This window comes from Pygocentrus nattereri, chromosome 13 (assembly GCF_015220715.1).
Source record: "Pygocentrus nattereri isolate fPygNat1 chromosome 13, fPygNat1.pri, whole genome shotgun sequence".
NCBI lineage: Eukaryota > Metazoa > Chordata > Actinopteri > Characiformes > Serrasalmidae > Pygocentrus > Pygocentrus nattereri.
This window is the reverse complement of record NC_051223.1, coordinates 880,123-901,510: the sequence shown is the minus strand read 5'-3', so window position 1 is coordinate 901,510 and position 21,388 is coordinate 880,123. Positions and strand designations below refer to the sequence as shown.

The 21,388-nt window shown below is 40.8% G+C and overlaps 1 protein-coding gene across 1 annotated transcript; it reads right to left on the bottom strand.

The window, feature by feature from the left end:
- Positions 1-9,980: 9,980 nt before the first annotated feature.
- Positions 9,981-20,707, bottom strand: tmem26b (transmembrane protein 26b). Its single transcript, XM_017714516.2, has 6 exons — positions 20,449-20,707; positions 17,904-18,000; positions 17,684-17,767; positions 16,865-17,082; positions 12,719-12,798; positions 9,981-10,544 (listed from the first exon to the last, which is right to left on the bottom strand). Exons 1-6 carry the CDS (start codon positions 20,634-20,636, stop codon positions 10,288-10,290), a joined length of 924 nt encoding a protein of 307 aa, XP_017570005.1. The 5' UTR covers positions 20,637-20,707; the 3' UTR covers positions 9,981-10,287.
- Between the last annotated feature and the right edge of the window lie 681 nt (positions 20,708-21,388).

The following is a 21,388-nucleotide window of genomic DNA, read 5'->3' as shown; positions in this document are numbered from 1 at the left end:
GAGGTGACAGCGCGACCCACCACACCGCCCCCTCAATATATATAGTAAATCAATAAGATTTTTCTCTATGATCTTTCTCGCAGAGATGGGTCATATGCATAGTAATGTCCTGAGTGAGGGGGAGTTTGGGTTGTACTGGGAGGGGTTTTGCTAGTCTGATGCGTCTTGGAGAGAAGGATGCATTTACACTGCTATAATGCAAAAACACTTCCTGAAGTAGTTTGAGTGATTGCATTTGTCTCTGTTGTAAAGGCGTCTTGGTTGGGTTTGCATGTTTATGTGGCCTGGCCTTATCCAGATATCATCCTGATAATCAAGATGCATTAAGTGACCAGGTGTAAGCAGGGTGTTATATGAATAAACCATAGGGCCAACATTTTCCTAGTATTTTACTGTTTCCTTGTGTACAAAAGAACATTTGTAATTCATTTTTACATGAGCCTCTCTTTATCTCAGAGTTTAACAGACTCCTTCACTGGGAACGGGTGGGGCCAGTCTGCTGTTGGCCAAACAGTCAGACCTATTATATCACCAATATTGAATTTAAACCTATGGACTGCACTGACTGGCGAGTGAATGGTACATTTTAAAACTTTAGCACATACAACATCAAACTCTTTTATTTCATCTGATTGGATGATTATGTTAGGCTCTAATTTGTCTGGCGCAGTTTAATTTTGTCTGATGAATGTCTGGTGTTTGTGGGGGGTTTTTTATGTGTGTCATGTGATTTTTTCATTCCTCATTCGTGCTTCCCTCTCTGTCACGTGATTGTGCTGCCCTTGTAAATAAAAATATGTTCTTAATGACTTACCTGGTTTCATTAAAGGCGAAATAAAAAAATCAAATAAAATGCTGAACTTAAGGAGCCATCAGGAAATCTTTTCAAGCAGACTCTCACGTCTGCCTCCAGAGTCAGTGGATCTCTCTCAAGGTCACTCCTAGTTTCTGCCAAGCTGACCTAGAAAGGGCTTCTTGATAACGGCACCTCTCTCAGCTGTCCCTCAAAACGGTTCTGTGTTTCAGCCGGGAGGAGCTTCCGGGAGGAGCAGGCTCTGTTTCATTCCCATTCCCGCTCAAAGTATATTACGCATGTGCCTCTGCATGTCAGAGCAGTCCTGTGCGGCTCTCATTGGAGTCCCACTCTGCTCTTATTGCTCAGTGGATGTCAGTGACCCACAAAATTAATACAGAGAATAGTGGTGGAACCTCACTGATGACCCAGGCCCTGCCACTGAGCCACTTCCATAACAACATTGCATAACCTTTTTTTTTTTTTTAGGATTATGCAACCACAAAACTGATTTACATGATCCTATGAGTCGACATGAAAAAAGCAATTTAAATCTGTGCTAATCTTTAAATATATCAGAGCATTGAAAAGAAATGCATTTTTGATTCCAACGACTTTCAAATTTTCTGAATAATGAAATCAGTAAGATGTAAACAAAGTCATTCAGAGTGGTTTGGTGTAAAATGCTCTTTCTTAGAGAAGCTTTCTGAGTCAGATGTATTCACAGAGGTGGTGATAGGAACCAGACATCTGCCTCAAACTTCCTCACAAAATGTTATTACCTGAAATGGTCGGCAATACGTCGCCTGATGCCGGAGACATTGTTTTATGATAGTTTTGGGATTTCTTTTGGCCTAAAACTTATTTTTTTAAATACATGCAGCACAGAGAGGTACATGCAGGAGGTTGTGAAGCAAAATAGTCCCCAAAGAAAACTTATTTTAATGGATTTAGCACTTTTTTTATCATAAAAATGTATGTAGGTTCACTTGTTTATTCATTTTAATAAGTAAAATGTTTATATTTGTGTTGTAGATCTTGCAACCTCTTGGAGGTCAACCCCTTAACACCAACGCACTTAAGAAATTAGAGTCAGTCAGTTTCTCTACAGTGAACCGCTTCACATCCACTCTGAATTACTTTGTTTACTTCTCAGAGATCACATTATGAAGAAATTTTGAACAGTTGGTGGATTTCACATAAAAGTAAAAGATCTGTCTGGAATGACATCGTACGTTTTAATTAAAAAGATAAATGAACTAAATGGGGAAACATAGGATGCAATTTCTACAAGTTATTTTATTACAATATTTTGCACTGAATGCTGATTAGAGACCAATCTGAATAAACATAAGTGCTAAAACTGATTGCATCTATGCTTTTGGTTGAATCCCTTACACTGTAGTAGAGCAATGATAACCACATTGTTGTCGTTGGCATGTTATTAAGTTGCCAATTGTATTATATGTCGCCCTCTGGTGGGCAGATTATGTCAACACAGTTATGTTCCACACTCATTCACCCCCCTCAGCTCTATGCACTTACATTTCTACTGAAAACATTTATAAATCGAGTCATTCACATAAACAGAAGAAGCTCATTCCTTCAAAACGGATTCATTCAGAATTCTTGCTCTTCATAGTGGCGCGTAATGACGATGAGCGTAATCAAACCCAAAGATGGAACAATCATTAGCACCCCTTTAGCACTGATGAACAACATCTCACATATACACCTTTAGCAAAAAGCACTTTATATCACCAAAGAATGCTCCTTTGACTTTTGGTACAATGCAGAATGATTGTTTTATAAACTTAAATAACCATATACGCCGATCAAGCTCAACATTATGACCACCTCCTTGTTTCTACGCTCATTGTCCAGTTTATCAGCTCCACTGACCGTTCAGTTCCACTCTGTAGTTCTACAGTTACAGACTGTAGTCCATCTGTTTCTCTGATACTCTGTTACCCTGTTCCTCAGTGGTCAGGACCCCCATGGACCCTCACAGAGCAGGTACTGTTTGGGTGGTGGGTCATTCTCAGCATTGCAGTAACACTGACGTGGTGGTGGTGTGTTAGTGTGTGTTGTGCTGGTGCGAGTGGATCAGACACAGCAGTGCTGCTGGAGTTTTTAAGCCCTTCAGTGTCGCTGCTGGACTGAGAATCGTCGACCAACCAAAAAATATCCAGCCAACAGCGTCCTGTGGGCAGCGTCCTGCGGGCAGCGTCCTGTGACCACTGATGAAGGACTAGAGGATGACCAACACAAACTGTGCAGCAGCAGATGAGCTGTGGTGGACCGACAAGGTAGGAGTGTCTAACAGAGTGGACAGTGAGTGGACACAATGTTTAAAAACTCCAGCAGCACTGCTGCGTCTGATCCACTCAGGCCTGCGCAGCACACTGGGTGACCAACTAAACCAGCAGGTCCTCCATCATTGAGAAGAACCATTCAAATGGCTCTTTGAGTTGTCATTGTTCATTAATACAACCCTTGAAGAAAGATTTTTAAGAGTATATTAAAAAAAGGAAAAAAAACCCTTTTTGTTGTGTTTTGGATGCTGGTATGCTGGTCACCCAGCCCTAGACCAGCATAAACCAGCACAGACCAGCTTACAATTATTTTTCTCCAACATGGAAGCAATGAGCTGGGTGGCTAATCTTGGTGAAATAGCTCGTTTTATTATTTTCTTTTTATTTTCTCATTTTAGGACAAATACATCCACCCTCTTTATTGACTGCCTGCTAGTGAGCTCATGTAGTTAATGTAACCTAATGTTGCTCCTAGTAGCTCAGCTTAGGCTATAAATCTAGGTAAACCTTCAGAACTGAGTCATATTTAAAAAACTGTTTGTTGAGTGTTTCCTGAGTGATTGTCATGATTAGCGTGTTTTGATGTAATAAAGTTAATTATCACAGCGGCAGCAGACGGCAGTCCTCTTACTTAATCCAGTAGGCTATTCTCTCCACTCCATGCTTAACCCCTTTGTGGCCTGAACTCAAGAACAGAGCCCACTCGTGAAGACCAAGCAGGATCTGGAGAGACGTTGTAGGGTGGAATGAACGCAGATCTCCTTGTATGCAGAGGCAGATGTAGTGAGTCTGGAGTAAAGTCCAGTAACGGGCACCCGGGAAGCTCATCAGTTCCGGAGTATGCCATCTACACTCCAGCCGTAAAACCTACACTGCGGGAAATAATGGTAAAATGTTGCCTAGTGAAATCGTCTTAAATCTAGTTTAGTAAATGTAGCTTCTCGTTTTGAGATTGTTGAAAGAATATTACACACAAACACACACACACACACACACACACACACACACACATCTTCCAAGCCGCTTCTCCTTCTGGGTCGTGGGGGTGCTGGAATCTATCCCAGCTGTCACAGGGTGATACACCCTGGACACGTCGCCAGTCCATCGCAGGAAGAATATTATACGATTATTTAATTTATTCCTAGCTGAGAGCTGATTAGAGCAAATTATCTTGGCAACAAAGAATTGTTCTGCTGGTTAGTTTGTTTGTTGTTCGTTACCAAAGTGAATCAGTCAGGTGAAGTTATTGGCTTGTGTGCATGCGCATGTTTCAGGATGTGGGTTCATTCACATTGATGACAGATTTGGGTTCCTTACCTACATGAATGTGAACTGTCAATTTGGAAAGATCCGATCTGATGGAAACTGGAATTGGTATAGAGTAGCATTACACTGGAGATCTCTGAACTATCCTTTGACCATCATGTAGGGTCTGCCCAGTCTGTGCAACACTCTGTTCTGACTGGAACAAGACGAGGCGAGACTAGTTTTACCAGACCGCACACTCTCTCCTCTGCATCTTCTGGTTAATAGCACCAGGGGCATAGCATTTACATTTAAATGCTTTTATCCAGAGCGACTTACAATTTGATCATTTTTACACAGGGAGGCCAGGGTGGTGTTAGGAGTCTTGCCCAAGGACTCTTATTGGTATAGTGTAGGGTGCTTGCCCTGGTGGGGGATTGAGTTAACCACTACACTAACCAACCACAAAGCAGCCACTTTAAACGTGAGGGGGGGGGCAGCTGTCAGTATATAACACCCTTCAAACCCCACATTTTGTAGGTTCAGCATTACTATTATAAAGCACAATCTGCTCCAAGCCCATAAAACTATGGTTATCTTCCAAAATAAGAAGCTGACCCTTTGTGTCTGACCAGTGGTGTGGAAGTTACTCAAAAAACATCCCATTTCAAATTACTACTTTGCTCAAACTGTAATGGGATCACTTTACTTATTACCTCCAGAGCAAAGTAATTTATCAATTCTTTACATTTTAAAGTTTAAAACTTGTACTTTAGAATGATTTTACATCTATTTTACTAACTAAACCCCAAACAAATGTGTATCTTAAATAACCAATTCCACAGTATTTAAAAGGCATCATCCCATCTCATAGGCTAAATCCAGAGAAAGTGACTGGAAAGTACCATTAGCTGGCAGCTGGGTGGAAAAAAGTGACATAGCGATCATTTAAACAGCGAATGCTGCATTAACTACCATCCCCTTAAAGTTCACGTAAGTAGGAAGCAGTGAGGCTGCTCTCCCCACTTACTTCTGCGTCACGTAGCTTTCATTTGGTTCAGTTTTAGACAGAAAGTTCAACAGAAAGTTTCTCGTTGATATTCAGATACTTTGTGCTGACAAATTGAAACATTAGAATAACAAAAGTCCGTCCCTAGTGATAAAACTCTGCTACTCTGCGCTTAAAGTTGGCTACTCGGTGTTTTCTCTTTTCTTTCATCTCCCAGTTTCTCTCTCAGATGATTTAACTTGCTCAGGCAGACCTGACGAGGAGCCACTAGAGATTTTCAGCTTTCGCTCAACCTTAGTTAACGTGACGCTGTGTAGCTTAAGAGGCCTCAGCCTCTTGCTGCTCCTCAGTGCCAACAGGGTAAGGCGTTGGACTTTCATGCCACGTAGCATTGCGTATGCTGCAGTCGTGGTCTGGAGGTCAGGAACCAGCCTCACGACCAGAAGGTCGCCAGTTCGATCCCCAGAGTCGACAGCACATGGCTGAGGTGTCCTTGAGCAAGACGCCTAACCGCCAACTGCTCCCCGGGCTGTGGATTGGGCTGCCCACCGCTCCGGGCAGGTGTGCTAACTGTGCCCGTGTATGTGGTGTTTCACTTCATGGGTGGGTTAAATGCAGAGGTGAAATTTACCTGTTGTGGGACTAATAAGGGGCCCTTATTATTATTGAACCTTAGCTTACCTCTCTGCAGCTGCCCCTGCTCTGCTGCTTACAAGACGGGCAAGCTGCACTCCTTGTGCTTTTCAGCAAAGCTCATCAGTCAGTCAGTCAGTGGGTGAAAATTTCTCTACCAGCAAAAAACAAAGACTTTGCTTCCTTGCCTCTGTTTCTCTGCTGACATCCACTTACACCAAAAATCACACAGAAGAACCTCGTCTCCAAAGCAAGAGCACAGCAGGCCACTGTCGGCAAAGGTGCCACAAAGGTATGCTCTGTTTTCCAGGTAGCCCACTGGTCTCTGTGCCACGTTTCATTGCTTGTTGTCCACTCATGGTCCAGCTTAATTATTTTTCCTTCATTTCTTTCTTTCATTATTATCTTTTTTAAATTAGTTTAGTGAATTAATTTAATTTAGCACAGAGTTCAACAAAATCATTTTAAGTGGGTCTAGCCATTGTTTTTTTCTCTCAGTTGTTTGTAATATTTGTCTGTGAAGTTTATCTTCCAAAATAAAAGCATTTAAATTCTGTGTGAGGAGGGTAAAACTAGTTGGACACGATGATATTCTGGGTGGTCCGAGATTGGACCAGCACTGGCATACAGGCAGCGGGGTGTCAACTTTAGCAAGCTGCCACCCTAATATGCTAGCAGTCTGTAGCAGATCATTGCTGATGTTATGGAAAATAATCACTACAGTCCTAAATAACAGCTGTATTTAAAATGCAAATGTAAAATTTTATATAAATAAGTTATTTAACATAAACACATTCAGATGATCTCTCTTGTATTTTGATGGGACCCTGCTCATGCGAAGACCGCCCCTGATTACATGTTCTCATCCAGCAGTGTTAAAGAAACGTTAGTGCGCCTATGGTATTAAATGAACACATATTTTGGAGAAAACAGTGTTTTAAAAGATTTGTTTATTAATTGTGCCTTAATGACAGCTTATATTTCATAACAGACTTTTTTAATTTATTGGCCTTTCCCAGGGGTCTAATCCTTTTGCCTGACAGTATTCAAAACATTTCGCTTGGCAGTTCCAAGAAAAAGGATGCAACTGATGCCTTGGAATCCTGCTTTTCGGATATATGCCTCAGCGCTTATCAGAAAATATTAAAAATTTGAACAAAATGCACAATTTAAGGAAGCTGAAGCAGACCTCGTGCAATGATGCATGACTTCCTCTCAGCTAATTGCAAGGAAATAAAGGCCAGAATAGATTTAGATGTCTAGACCTTCTCTTTATTCAGATAGACTTTAATGTGACTTTATCTGTTTAGACTTACATTCCAGCTCTTTGGAGATAATCACAACACTGAGTCATTAGAGGAAAGCAGCAAGCAAGACGTGCCTTTGTTTATTGACTGAGCTCTGTGCCTCGGCCTGTTTGGGCCAATACACACAGGACCTTGATTTCACCCTCACAGCCCTGTGCCCAGCTGCCAAACGACTCCGGGCCTTCCTGCAGGTGTCCAAAGGGAAACAGCCTTTAGAACCCATTTTCCCAGCTAATCAACTGGCCTTTGTTTGGGGATGTCAGTAATCAAACACAGCTTGTTGATCTTAAGCTTATTACTACACGCACACATTCAGACACATACATTTCTGGTTGGAGGAGAAGGGAGGCATGGCTTGGTCTACTTTAAGGATTGCATAAACTCCTCTGTCTCTCACAGCCTGAGGGGAAGTTGTTCAGCAAGTGGCAAGTAATGGCATGAAATAAAATTCAAGGAAAAACCACCTGAACGTTTCCCAAACGGACAGGTTTACCAGTCATGCAAGCATAAAACAACATTGTTCTCACACTAAAGATATCAGGCTATAAAAAATGAAAAAGGCGTTTATTTCTGCTGAAGCAGTAACTGCAGTCTGTTTAAATTAACTGTAATATGTTAAAAATATGTTATTTTTAATAACTTCCTTTTTGAACTACCATAAGCAAAGCCTTTCCTCCTGGATCATATATTGATAGCAGTAAAATTTCCTGTAGAATGTCTGTATAAGCTTGCAAGGACTTGCCTTGAGATGTTTTCATCTCTGGCACACTGAACAAAGTCATACGTTGAGTTAAACTTGATTCAAATATGTGCAGATAAAAAAACATTTTTGAAACATTTTTGATGTAATGATTACTGACAAACACAAAACAGAAGGAAAAGGGCAACTAAGAGTGTCAGTATTTTGTTAACTTCCCCTCTATGTCATACTTTATTAAGTCATCCAAAGGAACAGCTTCAGGCCTAAATGATGTCCACAGTCCAACAGTAGAAACAAGACCACAACAGGATGACCGCTGACCAGGCAATGGATCATTCTGAACAAAGCAGTGACACTAACAGGGTAGTGGTATAGTACTGTGTGTATTGCTGGTACGTATTTGGTTCTGCTGCCTTTTTTACACACAGCAATTCCACTGCTAGGATGAGGCCACCCAGAATTGCCGACCCAAGAGTGGTTCTGTAGTCAGAAACTGATTGTTGAAGATGGGCTACAGCACGTGTGTCAGGCTCCAGTCCTTGTGGGCCAAAACACTGTAGACTTCAGCACGCTGCCTCATTAAACGCACCTGATTCAGCTCATCAGCAAATTAGCAAGGCTTTCATGAACTCCTTTCAGAGTGTTAGATGAGGGTAGACACAAATCTCTGTGGCACTTTAGCTTTAGAAGGTACCCACTTAATACCATAATACCAACAAGGCAAGGGATTTTTAGCCTGATATTATGAACATGACGCATGTCAGATATCATAATATCTGGCCAGTAGTTTTGTGGTTAGAAATTGACCAATGACGAATGGGGTGGACAATGGTAGGTTATACTCTGGAAAAGTAATTTAATAATAATAATAATAATAATAATAATTAAAATAAATATAATAATAAATCATATATTCTTATTCAGTAAAGTTCAGTTAATTCAGATGTTAAGGGAGCCCAGTAACTAAAGTTTTTAAGTCAAGAAAGTAATTTCTTTACACTGCAGTTAGTAACTTTCACCTAGCTATGAAAGTACTAGTGAAAACAGCCATCAAGTACAACGCCTTTTCCATTTGGGACGCTGTGCAAAATGTAAATAAAAACCAAATGCAAATGTGCAAATCATTTAAACCCTATATTTCATTGAAAAATATTTCAAATGTTGAAACTGGCCATTTAATTTTTTTTGTTTTTTTTTTAAATATATTTGCCTATTTTGAGTTTGATGCCAAACAACACATTCCAAAAAAGTTACTAACAAAGGGCTGGCAAACTTTTGTACTGATAAAAAACCCACCTGGTGGTTTAATGGCAACAGGTCAATAAAATGATTAGGTATAAAAAAGCATCCCAGAGAGGCTGAGAAGATTAGAGGTTAAAGATTAGGAGGGGTTCACCACTCTGCAAAAGACTGTGTGGGCAAATAACGGTGCATAATATCATTAAAAGATTCAGGGAATCTGGAGAAACGTCTGTATCCAAGGGACAAGGCCAAAAATCAGGATCTGCTGGCCGTGATCTTTGGGCCCTCAGGCAGCACTGCATTAAAAACAGACATGATTCTGTAGTGGAAATCACTGCATGGGCTCAGAAACACTTCTGAAAACCACTGACTGTGAACACAGTTCATCACTGCATCCACAAACGCTGTTAAACTCTAAAACACAAAGAAGAAGCTGTACATAAACAGGATCCAGCAATGCTGCCACCTTCTCTGGGCCAGAGCTCATTTAAAATGGATTGAGGGGAAGTGGAAGTGGAAACGTGGTCCCACAAATCAAAATTTCAACATATGCTGCTATCCAGACGAAGTCTTTTTCAGGAAAGGCCTTGATTATTTCAGCAACACAATGCTAATCTACATTCTGCATGCATTACAGCAGCATTGCTCCATATTAAAAGAGTCCAGGTGCTAAACTACCCGCAGTCCAGACTTGTCTGAAAACATTTGAGGCATTATGAAATGAAAAATACAGTAATATGTATATATAAACCTTTTAATTAGTGTGGACATGATGTACATATTTGAATCAAATTAGTTTAATACATCTCATTTTGCAGTGCAGCTATGCAATCAATTCTTTCTACTTTCCAATTAATTACCACTGTCATGCATAATAAGGGTCTGTAAACTATTCAAGAATGTAACATCATCCAGATGAGTCCACCAGTAGTGATACAGCAACAAGCCTTCAACCAAAGCCACTGCTAGGTCACATAGCCAAGGTGGTCCCATTTAATAGCTAAAAAGTTTGATCAAAGGCCTTGAAGCTGCATTTTGGACACTCAGATTGATCTGTAGTCATGAAAAATGACCCACATCCGGTAGACATTCAGCGTCACCACCAGCAAGTTCTTGATGGTAAAGAAGACCAGCATTTGGTGGATGATGTTAAAATGGATCATGACCGTCAAGCGAACCAAAAGGAATGGGCCGTCCTGAATGAAGAGGGTCTCCACCACAGCCCAAAAGTCTGTACTGTGTCTGTTGAGCAAAGTGTCGGGTTGGCTCTCACACTCATCACCAGCTTTCGAATTAACCACTGCGGGCAGAGAAAGGAGAAAGTAGTTAAAGAAATCTAAAGCCAACAAAAGTGCAAACAGTGAAAGTGGGCACAACTGGAACTGGATTAGTTTTCACAAGGTGAGGTTATGTAATGTCGTTCGTAAAGTATATGACCAGCTGATTCATTCGGAGTGAAGAATCAGTCTAATTTCCTCAAATTACCACAGACAGTAAAGAGATAGCCCGGATGTTGACATCAGTGTTGAGATATGAGCATTACACGCAAACTGCATTCCATTCCACAAGGTCCCTAAGCAGTGCGCTACACACTGACCACAGGATGTCAGTTAAAGAAATTGCAGGTGATTAAATCCCTTCATTCAGAATGCCTAACAACATCTTCCTCAACTCCAAAAGACACGCAGATGACTGAGGAGTAAACATGCCTGTCAACCTTCTGAGCAAAATTATTCACTACTTGCTAAGTGCACTGAGGTTTTTCATTCAGAACATTTTCATTTCACTTCCATATGGAGATCCGGTCTTGGAAGGCTGCTCTCCAGCACAAGATGTCAAGGTCTCAATCAAGGCTGCAGCTGAGGCCACAGGATGCACAAGCTTGAAGTCCTTGAGTCCTTGAAGTTTCTTAGAAACGAAGGACGCCTTTCTCGGTTGCATTCAAAGAGTTCTACAAAGTGGTCAAGTCTGGTGTTTTAAAGCAGGGGAGTCACCAAACTGTGCCCTCCAGATCCAGCCTACAGTATATCATGCATATCTCAGACTCCCGTCCTGGAAGTACACAGCGCTGCATACCTTAACATACAGACCCCTGATTCAAATCGTCTGCTAAGTAGGAAGGCCTTCATGTGTTGAACTCGGCTTGGTAAAAGAGGGATAACATTAATCTCTGCAGAGCTGTGGCCCAGAAGAAACCCAGTCTGACACCTCTGGTTCTGAAAGACCTTTAGCCTCTTTCTGTAGGCCACTCTGTCCGAATGAAAATCGACTTGGATTTTAGTTTGTTATAATCAAATTAAATATTTTTTCTGTAGCTCTGCTATCAGATGAATTAGAACACTATAGGGTCTCTCTGTGAAGACAAACCTTTATTGAAGGAAAAATGCATTGCAGGTGGAAATTGCATGGCTATTGTGAAAAGGAATTCAATTAAAAGTAATAGCATTTGAAGTGCAGGAACCTACACTGTACAGCAAGAAGTACACCCTTCCTAATTAATGAGCTTTGCTAAAGCGTTGCTAAAAGGTGTATAAAATGAAGCACATAGGACACAGGGAATCTCTGTAGACAACTACTGGAAGTAGAATGGGTCGTAATGAAGAGCTCAGTGACATTAAATATGTCAAATGTCACTGTCATAGGATGCCACCTTTGCCATAAGCCTGCTAGACCTGCTCCAGTCAATTGTAAGTGCTACATTTGGTAAATAGAAGTGTAGCAGCAACACTAACTAAGCAAACCCAAAGCAGTAAGCCATGCAAACCACTGCACAAAAATGACCTATGCTCTGTTCTCACTCACTACAGAGTCCTAAACTGCCTCTAGGAGCAACAACAACACCAGAACCACCAGCATGTTGGCACAGGTCAACACTGCAAACACATTCTCTGGAAGGATGAATCATGCTTCACTATCTGGCACTCTGATGGACAAATCCGGCTTTGGCAGATGCTAGAAGAAGACTACTTACATACTACTTACATACTACTTACATGCATAGTGCCAACAGTAAAGTTTGGTGGAGGAGGGATAAGGATCTGAGGCTGTTTTGCAGGGTTTGGGCCCCTGAGTTCCAGTGAAGGGTAATGTAAATGTCACAGTATACAAAGATATTTTAGACAATTATATGCTTCCAACTTTGTAGGAACAGTTTGGGGAAGGCCCTTTCCTGTTACTGCATGTCTGTGTGCAAAGCCAAGTCCTTAAAAACGGTTTATTTTATAGTTATGAACAGTTTGGTGTGGATGAACTGCACACAGCCCTGACCTCAACCTCACTGAACACCTTTGGGATGAATTGGAATGTTGATTGAGTGGAGGCCTTTAAAGTCATGAAGATCATATTTATTCCCCATTGTTTTTTTGTTTTGGAATGGGATGTCCAACAAGCTCACATAGTGTAATGGTCAGGTGCACATACAATATCAGCATAAGACAGCCATACCTTAAGAGCAATACTTAATGGTATACATACCTGAGAGATGAAAGGGGAACTGTAGCATACTCCACGTCCACACAGCTAGAATAATGTACACCAACTGAGGGCTATTATCTCTGGTAATGTGAAAATACAAATTGGAAACAGCATGTTAATGGTTACACTGGAAATATCTTCAATTTAATGTAGAAGCATGGTGGAAATGAAACATGGGAAAATGGCAAAAGAAACGGTGGAGCCAAGGCAGATCTGAGGGATAACGAAAGACCATTAGCTTGAAGGCTCATTTTGCTGATTGATTTTGAATACGGCTTCATGGAAGGGAAGCCAGTGCTGAATGACATCTGAATTAAGTTGTTTTTTTTCATGTTTTAGGTTATGAAATAAGACTCCTATTATGGTACAAGTGTCACTCAGCATTGGCTTCCCTTCTACAGGAGTGAACAGAGCATAGCAGAAACATCAGCGATACGTAATCATATGCATAAATAGCTTCATATAAAACGTCCACGTTATAACAAGTGTTATAACACAACCATATGAAAAGTGGAAAATTCATGTAAATGAATGCTAGAAAGAGCGTCATAAGCCTCTGTGCTGATGTCTATCTAGGGGTGGACAATCCAACACATTACAATGTTTATTGTTGAGATGAATGACATCAAAATACATGGCTATCATCACTAACTTAACGTTTCATAATAAAAAGAGCACAGTTGGACTTGTTTCACTGGATTTAGTGTCGGACCAGTCCTTTTTTTGTCTGTTCCAACTTATCAAAACCCAGAAAAAAGAAATGCTGTGATTTATATTGTGTACAGTATTATGAAAATGTGTCTGCCCTGCGATGGACTGGCGACCTGTCCAGGGTGTATCCTGCCTTTCACCCAGTGACAGCTAGGATAGGCTCCAGCACCCCCCCCATTTCACACACATAGAAAATGTGTGTGTGTGTGTGTGTGTGTGTGTGTGTATGTGTGAAAATGTGTTATGTCTCAAGTATTATGTCTAACCATCAAATGTGTTTTATCCACTTTTAATCAAGAATGTAGACCTATACTCACTCATATAACTACATAACTTACATATTAATTTTATAGTGGTAACTGAATCATTTATAGTAGCTACTGAATAAAAGGCCAGTAGCGACTATAAAGGGATTAAGCATCATCAGGTAATACTACAGACAGCACTGATTAGCTTAAACACTCTTTTAAATAAAAGTTTCGAATTGATTCTTGGCTCTTCTGAAAGTTTTTAGGAAAGAGCGGTTCTTTCATGGCAAGGGTCCAAAGAACCCTTTATTTTGAACAGTGTATGACTAGGGCTGGGTATTGAAATTCAATACCTCTATAGTACTGACCAAGTTACATCATCAGTTACATCATGGGTGGAAACAGGCAGATTTTACTTGGGAGGCCTAGATTCTTTGTTTGGGTAAGAAAGGCATCCTAAAATGCCTTAAGGACACCTTAACATGGCTTATTCTTTCAAGGATTTTTATAATCAACAAATACATTTTTTAATCTCTAGCATTAAACATAATTCAAGTGCTGAAAGCTTGACTGTTTTTTTCTTAGAAGATAAACTTTACCTTACATCAAAGGGTCCTGACCTTAACTGAAAGAACAGAAATTCCGCGTGTTGTCAACAATAGCACTTTTGACTGATTGTTGCAAATAAATCAAGGTCTCTCAAAATAACAATTCTATGCTGGGAGTGGCAAAAACCAAAAAATCCATCAGCGTCTACAAAGCATGTGCAAAATAAATCCCAGAACAAAGAAATTCCCGGACACACCATCTGTAGAGAAGTATAAAAAGCCTTTATTGAAACATGGCAATGTGTATAAAAATGTACCAACGTGTTGCGCTCTTCTCAGGCCTTCACCAGGGCACAAAAATGGCACGTCATCTCGGCCTCTGTTCAGCCTAGGCATTACGACGATGGACCTCAGTAGTAGTAGCATTTCAACAACTGGACAATACAACAAGATCTGACTCTTTAAATGTGACATCCTGTCTTGCTCTGTCCTCGTCTTTCACTGTTTCAGGCTTTGTTTTCTTTTTTTCTCTGTGTCCTGCGCTTTTGTGTACATCTAGCCCCGCCCTCTCATTAGTCTCAGGTATTCCTTGCCTTCTGTGCTATTATATATATATATATATATATATATATATATATACCCCTTTGTTCCCCAGACAGCATTGTTGGATGTTCTGTGTTGATGTTTGTGTTCATGGACCCCGTCTATGTTTCCTCTGCTGTTTTGTTGTATGAGTCTAGCCTTAGAGTTTCATTGTTGTCGTCGTTGGTTTATATTCATCTGAGTTCCCTGTGCTACCGTGTTTTTTATGTTTCTCCATGGATACTGTGGATATTCCACGTAAAGACACTCGTGCTTGCACCCCGCCTCCTAACCCAGCCAATTTGTCAGTGAATTTTATTTCACTTTAATAGCAATATATAGAAATTTAACCAAATGTTATTGTGATACTTTTTTTTCACAAAAACAGAATATTATTAAGATCCAGCTCATAGATTAGTCTGGCTAAATGTTTTTTCAAGAGAAAATCCTCAGGCTGCAGTGATTGTGCTGCATCTGTTAACGTTTTATGAGGTCGGGCTGGTTAAATCTTCATGTGGGCCACTGAAGCTGATCAGTGTGGGCAGTGAGTTGCAAATGTTTGGGAACCTCTGATCTAGACTATCAAAAATGCTCAGTGTAAACATTTGCATTAGATACATTTAAATCTAAATACTTGTGCAAAGAATGGCTGATGTAAACAGGCTAGTTAGCCGAGTCTCAGTCATTACGCTACTTTATATTAACATGCAGAATTCTCACAGACATTTTAAACTGAGCCCACTGACTGAAATTTTCATAAACATGTGAAACATCCAATAATATTACCTTTATTGAGTAGGTAGCTAGATATGGAAATGAATGAAACCAGAACACCGCTTTGTTTACCACATGTGGAGCTTTTTGGATGCGTTCACATTCCAGAGGACTATAAGTTGAACTTGAGGTTGAGTCCCCAGGCATTTTACTTCAGTCACACACTTTAGAACTATGTGTGGTTTCGCCATGAAAATAGCTACTTAGGTCTTTAGGTCTTTTCCTCTTGGAATAAGGTTCATTCGAATTCCGGCCCATTTTCCCTCTTGCTGAGTGTCAAAACATTCTCTCATTAAACATAAAATTTCAGTACCACAGCAATCAGTCTACTGTACAAAACATTGTACGGTTTCTAGGTTTCATCAAAACGGTGTGCAACTGGCCGTTGTTTGATGGGTGAGTCAGAGATGTTACCCAATCAGGAGCATGTCATGGGCTGGAGGTCAGGGAACCAGCCTCGTCACCGGAAGGTCGCTGGTTCGATCCCCAGAGCCGACAGCACATGACTGAGGTGTCCTTGAGCAAGACGCCTAACCCCCAACTGCTCCCCGGGCACTGCGGATTGGGCTGCCCACCGCTCCGGGTAGTGTGCTCACTGCCCCCTAGTGTGTATGTGCTCACTAGTGTGTATGTGGTGTTTCACTTCACGGATGGGTTAAATGCGGAGGTGGAATTTCCCCGTTGTGGGACTAATAAGGGTCTCTTAATGTATAAACTGTGCCATGTTAAAGAGGCAGTGCACACAATGGATTCTAACATGCCGCAGCCGCAGCACGCAAAAATGAAAGAGGTTAAAAGACGTCCTTTGAGGAATTAAACATGTATTTAAACCCATTTAATCAGGATTTGGAAATTATTTGAAAAGAATGCCAAGAATGGCCTTATCAGCTCCCGTAGTTGCAATGCTTAGGCAATACAACAGAATGTTCAACGCACCACCATTTCCATTTGAATAAACATTTTGCAGCTTAGGTCTGGTTATTCCAAAATCTAGCTCCTGATTGGCTGTCTACATTACATTCTTAAGCATATTATTAACGTCAGTGTTTGTTGATTAGTAATCCATTGAGGTCGGTAAATGCACCCACTTCTAGCTTGTCACACACAGTTCTGGTTAAACCAGACCCACTTTCAGATTGCAATTAACAAGAAGGTACAAGTGATGTTCAGGTACCTGTATCAAATGATGCTTTGGGTATCGATACAACAAACAAATAACAATACCCAGCCCCTGTCTTTGACAGCATGTGGAGAAAACGAAAAAACAACAGCATGGAACTCACTTCACATCGGACAGCGTCTCGCTTGTGAACTCCAGGATGTCGGCAGCTGTGCCCACGAAGATGAGCAACAGCTGGGAAAGTTGGTCCCGGGTGACCCCCTCTCCAATGGGCATCAGCCACTTCCCCACGATCAGCAGGATGAGCAGGATCTGGTGCAAAGCCAGGATCCAGTCGTTGGCGCATACGGATGACAAGAACTTTGCTGAGTCCTTAAAGAACTGCAGATGGACGAGAAGGATCATTACACACTGGAAAAAAATGATTTGGGCAGAATCTTGGCAAAGGGTTCTAACTTAGAACCATAACAACACCTTCTTCAATCAATCAGAGGCAGTTTAGTGCCTTTTTTCTAAGAGTTTACTATCTATACGTCCATTTAAGATGCTATACCAAAAAAAAGAGCTTGTTTATTGATGGCTGGACCGCAGCATTGGAAACAGGGCTGAGGTCTGAATTGCATTAGCAAAACATCCCCTCAAGGCCTCTATTAATTCGTAGCTAAAAGTGGGCCCTAAGGGAAAACCAGCAGAAGTTGGCAGCATGGCACATGAGAACAGTAGTCCACAAGTAAGAATAAGAAAGCCTGTGTGAGTCTGAGGCCAGTGTTTTTATTGAAGGGTGGGGGACTGAAATTTTCATTTAACAAGTAAACCACGTCTGCAGACTTTAAGGAAGAGAAGTATAAATAAACATTGTTGCTGTGGCTTTTATAAAAGACCCTCAGAGTTACAGGAGTGAGTGCAAAGACTTTCTGTCTAGACTGGGTTGTGGAAAATGTACATAAAGGCAGAAAACAAAAGAATGAAAGAAACAGTGTACCTTATAAGCTTCAGTTCCATTGGTCGTGTTCCTCATGCTATTAAAAATATTTTTGATGCTCTCAGGAGAATCAAGTTTACCACACTGAAATCAGGCCAAAGGCAAAAGGTCAGAATCAAAGGCTAAGCAATGGAAACACAATATGTCACATGACATAACTTATATTATATAATATTATATATTTGTGCATTACGGCTGCTTTTTCTGTGTTGTGTGGTACCTTGGCACTACTCGATTTGTTCTGCTGATGATGCAGCTCAAGGATCCAAATGGTGGGAATAATACTGAGAAGGAAGAGGAAAATTGACGGAGAGAACCTGCAGGGGACCAAGTCACAGAAAGGTTCATTTTCCTCCACCAAGGCATCCCCTTTCATTAGTTTATTCAACCCAAAACAGCATTTCGAGCAGCATGATGCTGTAGTTATTTGATTTGTTGTAAAACTCAAAGGAAATTTTCACAATTTTTTTTTGCGTTATAGATTTTTGACATGAAATGGATGTGAAGTGCATAATTATAGAGACACTCACGCTCAGAATTGCAGAATTGTGATAGTGACAAGAGATGAGAATGTCAAATGGCCTACAGTGTGTGTGTGTGTGTGTGTGTGTGTGTGTGTGTGTGTGTGTGTGTGTATATATATATATATCATACTCCTTGTTCATTTTATCAGCTCCACTTACAATAAAAGTCAATTTTATATATATATATATATATTCTACATTCTATGTTAGCCTCCTTCAATCCTATTCTTCGGGGTCAGGACTCCCACAGGACCACCACAGAGCCAGTACTATATGGGTGGTAAATCACCTCAGGTAGTGGAACAAACACTGGGTCTCATTCCTGATTCTCCAATATCTTGTTATGTATAATACGTTTGTTCTTAAATGTGTTCTTGAGAAAGATCCATAGCAAAAGTCCGATTCATGGTGTGTTCTTACGCTGCAGAATTGTTCACACCTTGGTGCTCTTGTGCGTGTAGATTCTGTTCTTACCTAAGAGCTAATCCTAATTTGGAAAACATTAGTGAACGTCAGAATACGTAAGTGGGTTTTAAAAATAAATGATGTCTTAAGAACAGTTGGTAAATGAGGCTTATTCTTTTCAACATTTCAAGCTTGATTGCTGTATTATTGTGTGAAATGGGAAAAGGAGCACTATGCGACAATGTGTCTCAGACCTTAATTAGCTTGTTAGGGCTATGGGTGGTCACAGTCATTGGTAGGAAAGGCCAGGTGATGCAAGTTTTCAAAGCTTTACAGATACTCTCACTCCCCAAAACATCTCCCAACAATTAGCAGCCATGGGTTCCTCTAAGCAGCTGCCTAGCACTCTGAAAACTAAAATAACTGACGCCAGCATAGCAGGGAAGGTTATTAGAAGACAGCAAAAACAATTTCCTCAGTGTGTAAGATAAATAAGACATGGCAGTTAAGGGGAACAGCAGAGGTCAAGAAAACATTCCCAGAGAACTGCTCATGGGATTTCTGTGCATGTTGCACTGCTCTAATGTGCAGCGACACTTGCGCAAATATGACCTTCATGGAAGAGTCATTAGAAAAAACCTTTCTTGAGCCCTCAACACAAAACACAGCATCAAAAGTTTGCAGTGGCTCATCTAAACAAGCCTGATGCATGTTGGAAACCAGTCATGTGGACCGATGAAGTTAATATAGAACCTTTTCACCACAATAAGCAAATAAGGGTGCAGAACTTCATGAAAGGAAACGCCACTAACTGTAAAGATCAGACCATGCTTTGGGCTTGTGCTCCAGCCAGTGGCATGTTAAACATTTCACTGGCAGTGGGAAGAATGGATTCAAATACCAGCAGATTCTAGAAGTGAACAGCACATTGTCTGTGAAAAAGCTGAGGATGAAATGAGGATGGCTTCTACAACAGGATAATGATCCTAAACACACCTCAAAATCTACAATAGGCTACCTCAACAGGTGCAAAACTGAAGGTTTTGCCACGCCCCTCACGTTCCCCCACCTCAAACAATATAAAATAGACAATCTTACTCAATGTGTCATCTTCAACTTTATGCCTTTTGGAAATCTGGTCATCTTTTACCGGCTCAGCTATTCACAGTAATAGAAATTGTGACTAAGGCTGCCACTGAATATATTACATTATTTAAAAATGCCATCTATCCTTTACACTGGGTGAAAAATTTCATGATGGGCCAAAAATGACTTAGAATACAGTCTTTTTACATTAACTTCCATTCCAGGTTCTAGTGCTCTTAGAGATATGAGGTTACATATGGTAAAAGTTTGCCATTATTAGTGTTATATATAAAGTTCTTGACGTTTCACTGGTTGTTTTGAATAGTAAATAAAGCTATAAATATGGCTATGCCAGCACTTGGTTCTCATGAGTTGGTACGTTTCTCTACAGTGAACCTTTTCACATAAACCACATTGCAAATGATTTAATTTACACCATAACCATTCAATTATACTCACTTACAATACCATCCATAACCATTCAATTATACTCACTTACAATACTTACAGCAATCCACAAACCTGAATTATGGTCACCATAACTGTAATGTAATTAAAGTCCATCACAAAGCTTATTGGCACATAGTGCACTTACAAAGTCTATCATGAGTTGTGCAAATGAACACTATATGTATATTAAACAGTGTTAATATGTTATTTACTAAATCACAGCATGGGTTTCGTGTGATTCTACATCCAAACAGTCCTCAAAAAACAAGTGCACCTCACCACACAAAGAGATTTACTCACCACTTGTAGTCCTTCCCTTTTCTCCTCCTCAGCGTTAGAATCATTTCGAATACAAGGGGCAGATAGAGGATGGTCAGAAACCAGTAGAGGTTATTTTCTTTCACCCTCGTCACCCTCCACACGCCAATGAGCGAGATCAAGATGAACAGTCCTCTAGTGACCACGGCGCAGATAAACTTTATGAGCATGGCTGAATGGACCAGGCAGCTGCAGTGACCCTTCTGCGCGGGCTCCAGATTACTCTGAGCTGAAGAACAAGTTCCAGTTTTCTCCCGCTCTAGTCTAGTGGCGGGCGGGATGATGTGCCATTTGACACCTTTTTCCTCTGCATTTAGGCCCAGATCCAAGAAATGGCCCCCCCCTCTCCTGGGAATCCAAACAACACGCCCTCCAAAACTTGATGAAACAAGCTGTTCTACTTGATTTGAGCGGTGGACTTCAAAGCTCAGGATGTTGATGATAAATACGCACGTTATGGAAATGGGCCTAAAACAGCTGGGTTGGTCATTCACAGATAGAAAAATGGTTCTCACATCTGGGCTGTAGTTATGCTCCAGTTGTTAATAAAAAAGAATTATAATTACAAAATGATAAAAAAAAGATATAAAACACACAAAAGCCAGTCCATAAAGCCAGATATAGTGCACAATATCAGATGCAGATCAAAAAATATACATATAGCAGTACATGCATATTCAATTCCATTTGCTAGGGGGCCTACACACACACACACACACACACACACACACACACACACACACACACATTTTCTGAGCAGCTTCTCCCTCAGGGTCGGGGGGGATGCTGGAGCCCATCCCAGCGGTCATTGGGCGGAAGGCAGGATACACCCTGGACAGGTCGCCAGTCCATCGCAGGGGGGGGACCTACATAACTACACAAAAATTATATGCATGCTTTTTTTATTTTTCCAATTTTCTCC